This window comes from Trachemys scripta, chromosome 17, assembly GCF_013100865.1.
Source record: "Trachemys scripta elegans isolate TJP31775 chromosome 17, CAS_Tse_1.0, whole genome shotgun sequence".
Classification (NCBI taxonomy): Eukaryota; Metazoa; Chordata; order Testudines; family Emydidae; genus Trachemys; species Trachemys scripta.
The window spans coordinates 23,037,567-23,054,458 of record NC_048314.1 but is presented as its reverse complement, the minus strand read 5'-3'; the positions used below and the strand labels follow the sequence as shown (position 1 = coordinate 23,054,458).

General features: G+C 39.6%; 1 protein-coding gene across 7 annotated transcripts in view; it reads left to right on the top strand.

Moving 5' to 3' along the window:
- DENND1A (DENN domain containing 1A) overlaps positions 1-16,892 on the top strand; it is a 358,648-nt gene that overhangs the window by 207,730 nt on the left and 134,026 nt on the right. For all 7 annotated transcript variants that reach the window (XM_034793394.1, XM_034793392.1, XM_034793396.1 and 4 more), the window contains exon 11: positions 2,945-2,990. In XM_034793394.1, the coding sequence (XP_034649285.1) occupies positions 2,945-2,990 (46 nt within the window). The remainder of the gene's footprint in view (positions 1-2,944; positions 2,991-16,892) is intronic.

Sequence of the window (16,892 nt, the reverse complement as noted above, 5' to 3'; positions counted from 1 at the left end):
CACAAATACAAAAAGGGAAATAAACTACAACTCCTCCTCAATCCACAGAACTTCTCTTCTAGGATAAACCATGGCACCAGGACTCACTACATGGACCCCAACACCATCAATTTATCAAGAGTACCCCTAACTGGAGCTGAATTACCCATATTCTCCAACGCACTGAGCTTCTGTCCCATCGCAGAACCTGATACTATACTAACATGTGGAGAACTAGAAGAATTCTTTCACTAACTCCATCTCAAAGAATTATTTCGCAACCAGGACTTCACCACCCACAACTACCAGGTCCCCACCAACAGTCATCAGAAAAAAGCATGCCCTGACTGGACACCCCACAGTAGATGATACCACACACTTAAGAATTACATTGATTGCTTCAGGAAAAAAATTGACTGTGAAATCCTTAACAAACATCACATCCACCACCGTCTCTCCACTGCCAAGAGGACAACTGTACAGTCCCTGAAATCCAAGCACCAAATAGTGACCAAACCATCAGACAAAGCAGTGGTGGGTGGCAACATCGTTCTGAACCACAATGACTGCGTCAACGAGGCCAACTGACAACTCTCTGACTCCACCTGCTATAAAGAACTCAGAGACAACTCCACAGCCCAGTTCACCCAGAAATTTAAGGATATCTTCAAATCCATCCCCAAACAACTCTAAGAGAAATTCTACAACTTCATCCCCCGTGAACCCATCCCAGGAATCTTCTACATGCTTCCCAAGATACACAAATAAGGGAACCCAGGCAGACCCACCATTTCTGGCCATGGCACTCTAACTGAAGGAATATCAGGACTCATAATAGAAACCATCCTCAAACCAATCACCACACTAGAGTCAGCTTCCTCCAAGACATAACTGACTTCCTCCAAAAACGCTGTAATATTAACAGTCTTTCTCAGAATACTGTCCTTGTCACCATAAATGTCACCTCCCTATACACTAATATCCCTCACAATGACAGCATCACTGCCTGCCTCAAATATTTACAAGACAACAGACAAAACTCAGATATCCACCCCAAAAAAGTGTACAGTCAACAACAAACACTTTGTGGAAACTGTGGGAACAGCACTAGATACTATGCCAACCTCTTCATGGGCCACCTGGAGAAAAAATTCTGGACAAATGCACCATAAAACCAATAATATACCTGAGATACATCAATAATATTTTCATCCTCTGGACAGACAACCTAAACTGCCTCATAGATTTCTCCCACAACTTTAACAACTATCACTTATCCATCAAACTGTCTCTAAAACACTCCCACACCAGCATCAACATCCTGGACACCAGGACCAGCTTCAACAATGGAACTCTACAGACAACTGTAGACAAGAAACCCAGGATCACCACACTTCACAGGTCCAGTAACCACCCAAACACACCAAGAAAGCTGTTATTTACATCCAGGCCATCAGATACCACAGAATATACTCCAAGAAGAAAGTCTGGGATATGCACCTCAACACACTTAAAACCACCTTTACCAAACAAGGACATTCCTCCAGAGACGTACATCACATCATGGAATGGGCCACCCAAATACCTCGACAGAACCTGCTTCAATACAGAAAAAAAACACTCTCTCACTGCACCCCCACCTTACTTGCCACTTCCACCCTCCACTGGCAACTGTACAGCATATCATTAAACAGTTATAACCCATACTCAATGGGGACTACATCCTGAATGAAATCTTTCCTGAATCTCCTATTCTGGCCTTCAAACAAGCCCCCAACCTCACCAGGCTCATCATCAGAAGCAAGCTCAAACCAGGACACACCAACTCAAAGTGGCACCAAACCCTGCCATCATAACAGATGCAAAATCTGCAGACATATCTCCATTGGTACAGTGATCAGCACCCCTCCACAACACACCTTTCGAGATCCATGGATCTTATACATGCCTATTAGAGCGTGTGGTGTACCTCATCCGGTGCACTAAATGCCCCAACAACTACTTTGTGGATGAAACCAGACAATTACAATGCTCTTGAATGAATTTATTCAGCAAATGGGTTTAAAAAGGCACTAAGTTCGTTATACCAATGGATGCTTAGGGCAAAATTCTGCACTTAGATATAGGTGTGTAACTCTCATCAGGCATACAGAACGTTAAAGGTCTTCGATGGATGAGCTAATTTACTCTTTTGTACTGTGCTGAGCACATTTGTCAGCACTCAAAAAACAGGCTGTTATAGGTCCATCAATGGCTATTAGCCAGGATGGGCAGGGGTGGTGTCTCTAGCCGCTGTTTGCCAGAAGCTGGGAATGAGTCACAGGGGATGGATCACTTGGTGATTACCTCTTCTGTTCATTCTCTCTGGGGCATTTGGCATTGGCCACTATCGGAAGACCGATACTGGGCTAGATGGACTATTTTCTATAATATGGGAGTCTGTATCAGGATCTATTGAATTCAGCAATAACTAAATATTAAAATGCTCTCTTCTTGGCATGCATTGGCCAAAGGATCAAGAGCTTGTCCTAACTATTGGGTGATGTATATAAGTAATTTAACCACAGTGTTTCACATGGGCAAACCTCTTTAAATGACATTATTTGAAGAAGAGTGGAACCACAGATGTCCATGGTGTCATTCTGGATGTATTCATAATAAAATAATAATATGTTTGGTAGCTTCCCTCCTTTAACTGCTATTTTTTAGTAACGACAACTTCACCTTGCAAGCTGCAGTGGAAAATTATTAAATTAGAGACAGTGGCTTTCAAATTAAGAGATAAGACTTCAAAATAAAAGTGACGTCTTTCGGCTCAAATGGAATGTTGCATCTGGATTTCTATTTTTAAATAAAATTTAATCCTGTATCCCTGTTATCTATATTACAGCTGGCTTTTTTAAGTTTGTGTTTACAATCTCCAGCATTATCTGAATATAAATAAGCTGTTTGTTTCTCTTCACAGTGCCCCGATGCCCTACCTCATTGGAATACATTTAAGTTTAATGGAGGTAAGTCTCTCCCCTCGTCCCTCAGAGTAGTATGTATTTCTGTGATTTAGGCCCTGCTCCTGCAAACACTTACACACATGCTTCAACATCTTTATTAATGATCTGGATGATGGGATGAATTGCACCCTCAGCAAGTTCGCAGATGACACTAAGCTGGGGGGAGAGGTAGATACACTGGAGGGTAAGGATAGGGTCCATAGTGACCTAGACAAATTGGAGGATTGGGCCAAAAGAAATCTGATGAGGTTCAACAAGGACAAGGGCAGAGTCCTGCACTTAGGAAGGAAGAATCCCATGCACCGCTACAGGGTGGGGGCCGACTGGCTAAGCAGCAGTTCTGCAGAAAAGAACCTGGGGATTACAGTGGACGAAATATGAATCAGCCATGTGCCCTTGTTGCCAAGAAGGCCAACGGCATATTGGGCTGTATTAGTAGGAGCATTGTCAGCAGATCAAGGGAAGTGATTATTCCCCCTCTATTCGGCACTGATGAGGCCACACCTGGAGTATTGTGTCCAGTTTTGGTCCCCCCACTACAGAAGGGATGTGGACAAATTGGAGAGAGTCCAGCAGAGGGCAACGGAAATTATTAGGGGGCTGGGGCACATGACTTACGAGGAGAGGTTGAGGGAACTGGGGTTATTTAGTCTGCAGAAGAGAAGAGTGAGGGGGGATTTGATAGCAACCTTCAACTACCTGAACGGGGGTTCCAAAGAGGATGGAGCTCAGCTGTTCTCAGTGGTGGCAGATGACAGAACAAGAAGCAATGGTCTCAAGTTGCAGTGGGGGAGGTCTTGGTTGGATATTAGGAAACACTATTTCACTAGGCGGGTGGTGAAGCACTGGAATGGGTTTCCTAGGGAGGTGGTGGAATCTCCATCCTTAAGAGGTTGGTAAGGCCCAGCTTGACAAATCCCTGGCTGGGATGATTTAGTTGGGAATTGGTCCTGCATTGAGCAGGGGGTTGGACTAGATGACCTCCTGAGATCTCTTCCAACCCTAATATTCCATGATTCTATGCTTAACTTTAAGCACGTGATTGAAACTAAACATGTGCCTAAATGTTTGCATCACGGGAGCCTAATTTGGTTGCTTGCACACTTCTGGCAAACTCATGAATACACTTTGGATACTATTTTCAACCTAGTGATCAGAGTCCAGCTCATCTATGTGTGTGTGAGAGACACACCAGACAGACAGACAGACATGGTGTGAACCCTGTTGTTTCATTTGACCAATTTACTACGATTGAATTTAACTCTATCAGAGTGGATCAGGCTTGATTTTTTTTTTTTTAACAATATTGACCACCTCTACCTTTGCCATTTTTAGGCTTTTATAGATTTGGTGATCATTAGTTTCTGATGCTCAAGATGATAGGTCCAGGAGCAGGGATCTTATCATCAATAAGAAAAAACTGGCCTTCTTGCAGGATTTAGGAACATGTAAAACAACTGGAAATAATCCCCAAGCACATGGACTGTAATTTTCAAAAGACCCCATGGAAGCAAATCACCCAACTCCCACTGTTTTCAATTGGGGGTGCAGAACCTAGGGCTCCTTTGAAAATCCTAACCATAGGGTAATATTTTCAAAAGTGCCTAAATGTCACTTAAATGGTTTTAGAGAGATAAGGTGGATGGAAGTAATGTCTTTTATTGAACAGAAGTTGGTGGAATAATAGATATTACTTTATCCACCTTGTCTCTGTAATATCCTGGGACCAACCAGTTACAACTACACTGCATACTTAGATTGTTTTGAATATTTGTCCTTAGTCATTAGTACCGTTTAACGGGGCCAGTCTGAAAGCCATATGCGGTGGGAGTAGGGAAATACTGCTGCTTGGAAATACAGGTTAGCATTTTCAAGTTGGTAGCAGCAGCTGATGCTCAACATCTTTGACAATCAGTCCACTTAGGTACTTAACTTTAAACACCAGAGTTGAAAATTTGAGCTATTCTATGTACGATATCTTACAACGTACAATCACTTAGTCAGGCACCTCATAAAATAATGTGTAATACAAGAACATTTGGCACCTACATCAAAAACTGGTAACTTTGCCATACAGACATCTGTCTCTCTTGGGTATATGTCAGCAATAATCATCCAGGGTACTGTCCTGCTAAGAGGCTAAACCCCCAGACTACGCCATTATATTCATTGTTCCGGTCATATTGTGCAAAAAAAGCTTCTGGGCAATTTTTCTGTGTTGCATTAAGCAGAAATAATGAGACAAATAGCATGATGAATGCTACATTTTAAGAATGTTTAATGTTCAAGCTGTTTGCTTGAAAGTAGCAAACTGTTATCTGGGCTCTGAACTCAGTCTCCCCAATTGATAAACAGCTTGAAATAAGGACAGCCATACTGGGTGAGACCACAGGTCCATCTAGCCCAGTATCCCGTCTTTCGACAGTGGCCAGTGCCAGGTGCCCCAGAGGGAATGAACAGAACAGGGATTCATCAAGTGATCCATCCACTTTCGCTCATTCCTGGATTCTGACAAACAGAGGCTAGGGACACTATCCCAGATAATAGCCATTGATGGATCTATCCTCCATGAATTTATCTAGTTCTTTTTTAAACTTTGTTATAGTCATGGCCTTCACAACATCCTCTGGTAAGAAATTCCACAGGTTGACTGCGCGTTATTGAAAAAATACTTCCTTTTGTTTGTTTTAAATCTGCTGCCTATTAATTTCATTTGGTGGCTCCTAGTTCTTGTGTTATGAGAAGGAGTAAATAACTCTTCCTTATTTAATTTCTCCACATCAATCATGATTTTATGGACCTCTATCATATCGCCCCCAGTCATCTCTTTTCCAAGCTGAAAAGTCCCAGGCTTATTAATCTCTCCTCATATGGCAGCCGTTCCGTACCCCTAATCTTTTTATTGCCCTTTTCTGAACCTTTTCCAAGTCCAATATATCTTTTTTGAGATGGGGTGACCACATCTACACACAGTATTCAAGTTGTGGGCATACCATGGATTTATATAGAGGCAATATGATATTTTGTGTCTTATTATCTATCCCTTCCTTAATGATTCCCAACATGCTGTTTGCTTTTTTGACTGCCACTGCACATCGAGTGGATGTTTTCAGAGAACTATCCACAAATCACTCCAAGATCTCTTTCTTGAGTGGTAACAGCTAATTTAGACTCCATCATTTTTTTTATATATATATATATATATATATAGTTGGGATTATGTTTTCCAATGTGCATTACTTTGCATTTATCAACATTGAATTTCATCTGTCATTTTGATGCCCAGTCACCCAGTTTTGAGAGATCCTTTTGTAGCTCTTCGCAGTCTGCCTAGAACTTAACTGTCTTGAGTAGTTTTTGTATCATCTGCAAATGTTGCCACCTCGCTGTTTTTTCCAGATAATTTATGAATATGTGAAATAGGACTGGGACCAGTACGGACCCCTGGGGGACACCACTGTTTACCTCTCTCCATTCTGAAAACTCACCATTTATTCCTACCCTTTGTTTCCTAGCTTTTAACCAGTTACCAGTCCATGAGAGAACCTTCCCTCTTATCCCATGACTGCTTACTTTGCTTAAGAGCCTTTGGTGAGGGACTTTGTCAAAGGCTTTCTGAAAATCTAAATACACTATATCCACTGGATCCCCCTTGTCCACATGCTTGTTGACCCCCTCAAAGAATTCTAGTAGATTGGTGAGGCATAATTTCCCTTTACAAAAACCATGTTGACTATTCCCCAACAAATTACGTTCATCTATGTGTCTGACAGTTTTGTTCTTTACTATAGTTTCAACCGGTTTGCCCGGTACTGAAGTCAGGCTTACCAGCCTGTAGTTGCCGGGGTGTCCTCTGGAGCCCTTTTTAAAAATTGGCTTCACATTAGCTACCCTCCAGTCATTTGGTACAGAAGCTGATTTAAATAATAGGTTACAGACAACAGTTAGCAGTCCTGCAGTTTCACATTTGAGTTCCTTCAGAACTCTTGGGTGAATGCCATCCAAATTGAGAATCTAAAACAGTGAGTTTGGTCACTGGTTTACTAGGGTACTGTTTTTATTTTGTTTTGTGTCTTTACAGTGGTAAGATGCAGTACTGTACCTTTTTAAATGAAAAATATTTAAGATCTGTAGGCATATTTGTACTGTATTCTGCTGGTTTTGGCTACCAGTTGGTTAGATATTATTAACACACTATGCAGCACTGTTAAGGGGATGATTATGTTGTTCTTAGTTTGGCCTGTGCCACTATCCAGTATGGTGTAAAACTATACACAACAGTACACTCATTTAATAGATATTAAACTTAATATGCTTGAAATATAGTTTGGGGGATTTAATTCTAAACCCCACAAGTACAAATAACATGAATTATTGTGTTAAAACCTCTTTTTAGATAAGATCCGCACTTCAACTCTTGTCCCATATGTAATCACTCTTGAGATATGCGAACTTACATCAGACTGAGTGTGGTGAGCCCTTTCCTACAGGAGGTTAACAAGTTTGTATCCTGCACAGTAGGCGAGCAGGAATTGGCAATGAGCCAGCGTGGTCTGATGGACTGAGCATGTGGCTGGAAACCAAGAACTCAGGAGTTCAGATCCTAGCTCATTAAGCAAGTCACTTCATCTCTATGTCTTACTTTTCCCATCTTTAAGATGGGGATAATAAATTTGTGCTGTGAAGTTAATATGTGCACAGTGATTTAAAGACAAACCGTGCTATGCAGGCACTAAGTATCCTTGAACTTACTACATCAGAGCCTTTAACTGTCAATTCTTTCCCTCCTCCCCCAATTACAAAGATGGAATCACCTCTCCAAAGCCATTTTTGTGAGTCTGAAAACTTTCCATGTAAATGTTGTTTCTGTTGTAGTTCATAGTCTCTTCCTTGTTTCTAGAGAAGATTTATTAACTCTGTTCTCTTACAGTTTTGCGGTAGCTCTAGTGGGAAAGGGATTGTACTATAGGCTTTCTTGTTAATTCATGTGTCTGTCTTTTCCAAGAATGGTCAAGGCTAAGGAGGGATAAAATGATACAAAGAATGGATCAATGGGAGAATGGGAAGGTTCAAATTCAGGCCCAGTATCCAAATGTCCAGAATGCAAGAAATGGGACTCACCCACCAAGTTTGGATATGGACTTTTCTAAATTTCAAGGACATTCAGATCTAGTGTCTCAGGGGCCATCTGCATTGCACACTGCAGTCTTAGGAAAGGCAATCTGTTTTTTCTTTTTCTGGTAGAGATGATCGTGTGTCACTAAAGAACATATGATTTGATACTTTTGGTCAACTGGAACAATGTTCTCCCTCTTGTCATTATTCTTCCTCCTATGTAGCCTTTCTTCCTGAGAAGACAGAAAGTATGTGCAAATGCTTGTTTCTTCCTGGCTTCATATTGCAACAAATATTACATTGACTGACCAAATCAGAGTAGTTTGGTGTTAAGGTGAAAATTGATTTGTTTGCCTTATCTGTGCAAATGTGATTTACACTCTAGATTTATGAGACAGTGGGTTTCGGATAATACGTCCTCAGGCATTTAGATGCTAAAGTGTTGAGCCATGTAAATATCTAGATAGATAACCTAGCATCCATTGTTCTCTGCTTTTTTTGTATAGCACAAGAACTTTTCTGCCTCATACCAGTGTCAGACATTTACCTTACTTTGGCTTTTTAAAATATTATTCTCTACTTTAAAAAAAATAATTCAATCCCAAAGTTTTTTGATTGATTCATTTAGCCTTGGGGTGAATAAAGAAGTAGTAATATTAACTACCTGCGTATTGGAAGTTCCTTCCTCAAAATGCCTTTGCACATCTGACTAGCACCACTTTTCCCCAGTGTTTATGCCTCATCCCAATCCTCCTGTCCTACAGTCCTTCCAAACACCATGTCAGACGGCCCAAAATAGAAGAAGCTCTTGGGTAAGCTGTATGGGTAAACATAGTGTTTAGCAGTGTTTATCCAGTATGGTTTTTTGATAAACCATAGCTTCTGGAACACAGACACATTGGTGAAGTGTTGCTATTCAAAGTCCCATGTAAAATTGAAAAGAAATAAACAAACAAAACTCCTGTCCTTCCTCTGCACTAAAAGATCCATTTTTTGTGTCTTGGATATCTTTGCCTTTGCCATTTAAAAAAAAATCCACCAGGGGCTGTTTGATCTAATATTTACTAGTGAGTAAACCATAATTTGTCTGCACCCTGGAACAGGAAGATAGGCTTTTGTCAAATTAGCTAGATTATTACTGTAGTTTTACTGTAGTTTACCTGTTAGCCTGATTCTAATGCTGAAAACTTGTTACTTTTTTTGTACATAGAAAAATATATTGAATCTTACAACCATGTTAGAGTAATATTTTAGCATCAGAGAATTCACTCATGTTCTTAACAGTTGTGTATTGTTTAAGATCTGCTATTTGACAGTGTTTCAATAGTAAAATAATATTAAAGTTTATTTAAAAGGATATTCTAATTGTCCAATATATAGATCAATAGAAAATGTTTAATTAAATTAATATATAAATTACAGCCTAGGTGTCTTTCAAAGTGCTTGATACACACTAAGATTCTTGTTCCAGGATGAGAAGAGCCTAAGGCCCCTGATCCTGCAGTCAGATCTAGGCAGGTGGGACCCTTGTGCCTATACGGAGTCCCATGGAAGAAATTGGGGTTTCCCATGTACTCAAATTTCTGCCACAGACAGCTTAAATTCCAGGATCAGGGCATTCCTACATACATTTTTCCAAGTTGTGTTTTTAGTGGGAGCCTAAATATGGAAACATATCTATTGAGGAAAAAAGTAGCTAAAGCGTGGTTAACTGGGAGATAAGTGAATAATTTATTAGCTTTGTCTTTAGGGTCTTTTCTTTAGAAATAATGACTCTGGTGCTACAGTTCTCAAAATGGTTTCCTCTAAAAGGAATTATTGGAATAATGTAAAGACTTTTTTTTTTCTTTAACATACTCCCTCTTTTCTATTCCCACAGACATTTCCAAACAATTGTGCACCTCAGATTTGGCTTTGAGTTTCTGGTGTGGCATGGGGTCTGTATAGAGGCAGCAGCTATGTTAATGAAAAATGACAATTTTTTATGATGATTAAAATATCAAATGTATCCATTGACTGTTAAGTCTAATTTGGTGTGACTGAAATGTTCTCTAGTGAGATAAGATAATCTCCTGTTATAGGTCAGAGGGCACCAGCTGATTTATGAGGGAAAATCCTGGTAGAAAATATTGAACTGTGTGGTGCTCTTATTTTTCAGTCTTTCTATCATCACCTAGTTAGTCATTCTATATAAGATTTCCATTTAGCAATCCATAAAGTGACTTCAAAGAAGTTTATAAGCTGTTATATAAGCACGGCTTGGACTATTACATGAATAATGGGGCACACTTATGGTACTAATCGAATTCATATTAGATAAAGATAAGTATTTAGTACTGATAAATAGTAGTGAGATAAGATAATGAAACCATCTCAAATTAACTCGTTGCTTCAATCTTCCACTTTTGTTACTACCCCTATATTAAACGTTATTTCAGAGTACACATTATTTTAAGTTAATCTTTGTGTAGGAGCAGTGCTAAACTTAGTTGGCAACCTCTCTATGTTTTGTCATAGTAAGTGATTGGTTCAGCAACTGTTTTTGTAGCTAAAACGATTAGTGTGATGGTGCTGATTGAAGAGGAATGCCCTTGACCTAGTAGGATATCTATTGGGATTTAAGCACATGTGGTTTTGTTTAACTGTTTTGGGATATTCCTTTGTAGCTGTCAGATATTCAATTGTTGACAGTACAGTCTTCCATTCAGCGCTTACCACAGTCATAGCCATTGTGTAAATATGCAATAATGCACGCCACTCTGATGCTGGATTCAGGGCATGAAACTATCATCCCAGCCTTGTATAAAGAAAGGACATAGCATACTTTTAAGAAACCCTCATTGCTCAGGCATTCTTTATCTATGGCTACAAATATATTTTAGATCAGTCAAATTCATGACGTTTTTGTATACAAAATATTACAATCAAATATGTCAGCAAGGAAAATGTTTCTCTCTTTTATTGTACCTAAGCATGAGGAACAGTTACCAAGATCAAAATCCAGTATCTGCATATCCTGTGACACCTATGTCTACTGCCGCTGAAATTTTGTTTATCTCAGTGGCAGCAGACATAGTTGTCATAGGATAACTTTCAGGTTCTTCTTTAGTCTGGTTGGACACAGTAAGTATCTGATAAGAGTTGTATAAATAGTCTCTGGACCGTCCCTATGTACCCAGTTTTACTCACATACCCATTCTGTAAGTTACCTATGAATTCTTTGCCATTAGCCATTGAGGTTTTTCAGTAGTAGTGATGATTGTGTATTTTTGCAATTGTATCATTAGGTGGGATAATCTTTAGTGCTTCTTAAAGGGTTTAACTTGTTTGAACTTGATAAGTGTATTATCAAGCTGTGGCTTTTTTACAAATAACTCTGGAAATAATTTCCAAATTTTATGATAAGGAAATAGCAAACACGTGGGAACATGAAAAGGCATTCTTTAATTCAAGACTTAAAGAAATAAAATAGCCAATTTTTGGATTTGCAGATATTTTGACTGGAAAGCATTGATGTTTATTGTTTTAGAGGCAGAGATGAAATACACCCTAAATCAGTTCTCAAACTTCATTGCACTGCGACCCCCTTCTGACAACAAAAATTACTACATAACCCCAGGAAGGAGGACCCAAGCCTGAACCCAACCAAGCCCCACCGCCCCAGGCAGGGGTCCAAAGCCAAAGCCCCAAGGATTCAGCCCCAGGCACGAGGCCTGTAACCTGAGCCTTGCTGCCCAGGGCTTCAGCTTTGGCCCCAGGCGGTGGGGCTTGGGCTTCAGCCCCGGGCCCCAGTAAGTCTAAGCCAGATTTGGTGACTCCATTAAAACGGGGTCCCGACCCACAGTTTGAGAACCACTGACCTAAATGCATGAAAAGTTATTTTTAAAATGGTCTATCATTGAAAAATGACTTTGGATTTAAAAAGGGATTCTGGATATGTTATTATATGACGTTTTTAGAAGAGATCTTTATTAATTTCAGCCCTGAAAAACTTTTCAGTAACTGCAGCAAGAAGCCTTTTCCTGTATTGCCCAATAGTATTGGATCACATCAGCACTAGTGATTTTTGTCATTCAGTTAGCAGCAGCTGCTTGTGATAAGGATCTTGAGAATCACCTGTGTAGGATCAGGGCTACTGCACATCAAGGTTAGGAGATTGGCGGAAGAGTGGAAGATGCACAGGAGGGGGTAGTAGGCCACCTGCTGTGCCAGGATCAAAGGGTTGAAAGGTCAAAGGGTACATTTAGCTTAACCATATCTGCCTGTTGAATAGCTATTTCAGATTGTAAATCTAAGGCTGATTTCATTAAGTCCTTCTGGCTGCTGTTGGGGCATGAAATAATAAAATTTTATATCCGTTGCTTTTCCTGCTTCTGGTAGCCAGATTGACACATTGTTGTCTGCAGTATTGTGGCGTTCTTAGGTAAATAAACTATAAACATTAATTGTCAGTCTTTAGACAAGTCATAAAGCAAACAGATATTAGACAATTGTTGTGAATGATATTTTGCATTCTAAGAAAGTATATCAAATTATGATAGAAAAATGTATTATTTTTGTTTGGTAAACTTTTTGAACATTTGTTTTTTTAGTAAGAAAATACGTTTTCTGTCTCATACCTCCCCCCTCAGTATTTGTAATATGCCCATCTCCTTTGTATCGGATCATGAAGAGCCACTATAAAGTTAAATTTGTCTCAAAATTTAAATTGTTAAAAAAGCTAAAAATCCTAAGACCGAGAGAGACGATTTTTTTTAAATCTAGTGACAATAGTTCATCTTATACAAATAGAAATTTTTATTTGAAACTCAAATGTAGTAGTAAGCACCTGAAAATGAAACAAACTACAAACATAAGTGTAACAGAGTACATTATTCAAGTGGGAGGAAAGGCATAAATAGTGAAACATAAACTTGGTTTAATATTTTCTTTCACGTTTAATAACAGAAGCTGTTGTTAGTAATGGGGAAGAAGTTTGTTTACAACGTGATTTAATTACTCAGGCTCTCTTGCCTTTTTTATGCTTCTCTGTTGAATATAGTTTCTCAGTATTTTTGCAAACTTTTACATAAAATAATTTAATGATCTCAAGTGTTCAGATGCTCATGAGCAGGACAAATCACACTAACTGCTGCTTATTTACTGGCCTGGTGTTTAAGGCCCCCTGGAGTTTGTTTCAGAAGTTAAGAGATTTTCACAGTAAAGGTGCCATTTCTGAAATTTAAAGTGCTCTTTTCACCAGGAGATAAGTTCACTCTGATTAAGTCAGTAATTCTTACTAAGCCATGTTTATGGAGGCCATAAACAATGGGTTCAGTGTGCTTGTTAAACTGGGTTTCCATACCTCTCCACTCTTTAAAAAGTGGCATTTAAAATAAAAGGCAGGTGGAGATGTTAGTCTGACTTGCCGTATTTTATTATGAATGAATGATGGCTACCAGGAATTAAGTGAAAAGAGGGGGGAAACCCCTCCTTTTTATGAGCAGATGACCTATATCTTCACTGGAGTGTTTTAAATCAACACATGCTCAAAGTCTATAGGAAAATTAGACAAATGCAAACTAATGCACAAATTGTCTAATATACTATGACTGTGTATGTTGCAGAGTTTATACAAGAAGAACAGGAGTACTTGTGGCACCTTAGAGACTAACAAATTTATTTGAGCATAAGCTTTCGTTGGCTAAAACTACTTCATTGGATGCATGCAGTGGAAAATACAGTAGGAAGATATATACACACACACAGAGAACATGAAAAAATGGGTGTTGCTATACCCACTATAACAAGAGTAATTAATTAAGGTGAGAGCAGCAAAGAGTTCCGTGGCACCTTATAGACTAACAGATATATAGGAGCATGAGCATGCATGCATCTGACGAAGTGGGTATTCACCCACGAAAGCTCATGCTCCTATACGTGTTAGTCTGTAAGGTGCCACAGGACTCTTTGCTGCTTTTACAGATCCAGACTAACATGGCTACCCCTCTGATAATTAAGGTGAGCTATTAGGTGAGCTATTATCAGCAGGAGAAAAAGAACTTTTGTAGTAATAATCAGGATGGCCCATTTCCAACAGTTGACAGCTATTACAGCTATATACAGCTATTTCTAGTCATATTTTCCTCTTATTCTCTGTACTGTTTGTAAAATACTGACTTAGTACATCTACTTTATTTTATTAAGCATGCAGTGCATTGTTTCCAATATTTTGTTTAGCTAGTTAGGCGGCTGTGATAAATAGAATATTATTCTTTGTGATTTACTGATAATGCATTTGGTATTAGGATGTGGGGATGGAGAATCAATGAGAATATTAATAAATTGTAGCTAGTTGTACCTTTTGGAACTTGGTGCATTTAACGTGAAAAGCAGATTTGCAAGTTGGGGGTGTTTATGAGAGCTGTCACATGAGAAGTGGCTTTGATTCCCAGACTCTGTCTCTTGCCCCCTGGGCTGAAGGATGCCACTATTAGAAGAGAACTCCTCACACCATTCTGCCGCAACCCCATACCTCAATCCAGAAGTGAAGGTACCCAAAGAGTTGTAACCTATCTTCCTTGATAAAGACATTTGTTGAGAAAGGATGCTGCTTTACAGGACGCTGTGAGGGTCCCAGAGCCTGGGCTAACATCTACATTGCAGTTTTATAGCCCCACTGCCTGGGCCCTGCAAGCCCAAGTCAGCTGACACAGGCCAGTGATGGGTGTATGATTCCAATGTAGACATACCCAGAGATTCTTCATCCAAGTTACAGAAAAACCCACTGACAAGTTCAAATTTGTTTCTGTAGGTCACTCCTGCTGCTCCTGTAATAATCAAGAGGAGGTATAATCCCTTCTGTCTTGTCCTTCTGGTGCACAATTTTGAAAAGCTTCTGGCTTTGGTTAAGCACATTGCTAACGATTTTTTGTTGGAGCTTTCAAGAGTCCTCTGAGTATAACTGAGATTTTTAATTTTCTGAAGCAGGAAGGAGCAAATCAGTTTGTCTGCTGCTTCCTGACTCCCAGAAGAAGCAAGACTCCTGGGTTACCTTAGAGTTTATCAGATGTAAGCCAACTGAGTGACCTTTTGGTTCCTGAGAGTGGGGAGGGAAGTATCTTGCTTTTCATGAAGGACTTGTGCTCCTTTTGTAAGGAAAGAATTATATGGAATAGTCTTCCAATTAGTCCAAATATTTTCGCAAAAAAAAACAACAACAAAAAACTCCAATTTGGGTTCTGTGCATAAGACAGTGACTTATTTATAGTATGTGGTAATTAAATGGATCATGTGAGAGTTTTAGCTATAATTTGGCATTGACCACAGCATCCATTTAGCCTTAAATATACCATTTAAGGCCAGGAATTTCAGAAAGAGAAGCTTAACTTTAGGGTTCGAAGTACAGACTTAGGCACCTAAGGGTATATGTATACTGCAAAAAAAAAAAGATGAAGTCATATACCTGTAGCAGCGAGTGTCAGAACCTAGGTCAGGTGACTCAGGCTCACACCATGGGACGAAATATAGCAGTGTAGACATTCCCGCTCAGGCTGGAGCCCACACTTTGAAAAGTGGAGAGGGGGGAAGGTCTCAGAGACTAGGGTCCAGCGCAAGTGGGAACAACATTTGACTCAGGCTCTGAGACACACTGCCAGGCAGGAAGGATTACCGTGTAGACGTACCCTAAATAAGTAGCTTTATTGATTGATTAATTGATTGTAAGTACCTAACCACTGCCCTTGAAGTTGGTTGGCTCTGCTGGGTGCGCAGTACCTTTGAAAGCTGAGGCTGCTTATTTAGGTACCTAAGGCGACCTGTAGTAACCTAACTTTAGGTTCCTATTTTTTAAAACTTTGATCTAAATTTTTCTTGTGCTTTCTCTCATGTATGACTTTTTGCTGACACGCATTTAGTTCCCTCGCCTCCCTTTTTTAACTTCCCTTTCCCCACAAATGGTTTGTTAGAGACCTGTTCTTGCTACCTAGAGGGATTGTGCATAAATGACCTAATTAATTGGCTTAAGAGACTGCTCTATATGGTTGGAGGGTGTGAGATTAAAAAGGATTTCTATAGCAGACTTTAAAAGCAGCCAGTTTGTTTATTCAAAAGAGTGGCACTATTGGGGGAGATAATAGTTTACCATTTTATTGGAAAATGTTCTTTATTACCATACTTCATAGTTCCTTTTTGTGTGTATGTGAATTTGGTGTTAATGGTTCCAACTGTCAGGCATTGTCCTTTGAGGTCCTGGGCCTGTTTACTCCATATCAGAGCCTCTTCACCAATCTCTAGCTACAAAACCACTGCTGTTCCAGATCTAGCTCTCTCACGCTTAGAAATTGCCTGTCACATATACCCTTGTGGTTTGATGCCCTCCAGGATGATACCATCAACCCTCTTTTTTTTTTGTAGTTGAATCCAATGGGTAGTCTCTAGCTTGGTGGCCTTTCTACAGTATCTCACCCACTATAACACCAGTATCTGAACTCTGACCATTTGAATATTGAGTATCAACCATCTGTAAACCATCTTATTAGTTGCTTCTTGGTGTTTGTTAGTTTGAAGCTGTGCAGTTGACAAGACACTGTCACCCTTTAACAGGCACATTCTTTTCTTTCCTTATCACTTGGAGGGCAGAAGTTGCATTGTCCTGAGATAACATATCAATGAATTACCAGACTCTTTCTCCTAGTATTAAAAAAACTGCAATGAATTCCTCCACCTATGTTTTGAACAGACTGTTCATTATGTGTTCTCCTTTCTCACTTCCTCTCGCCATCAATACTTTTTCTTATTCCATCTTTACCT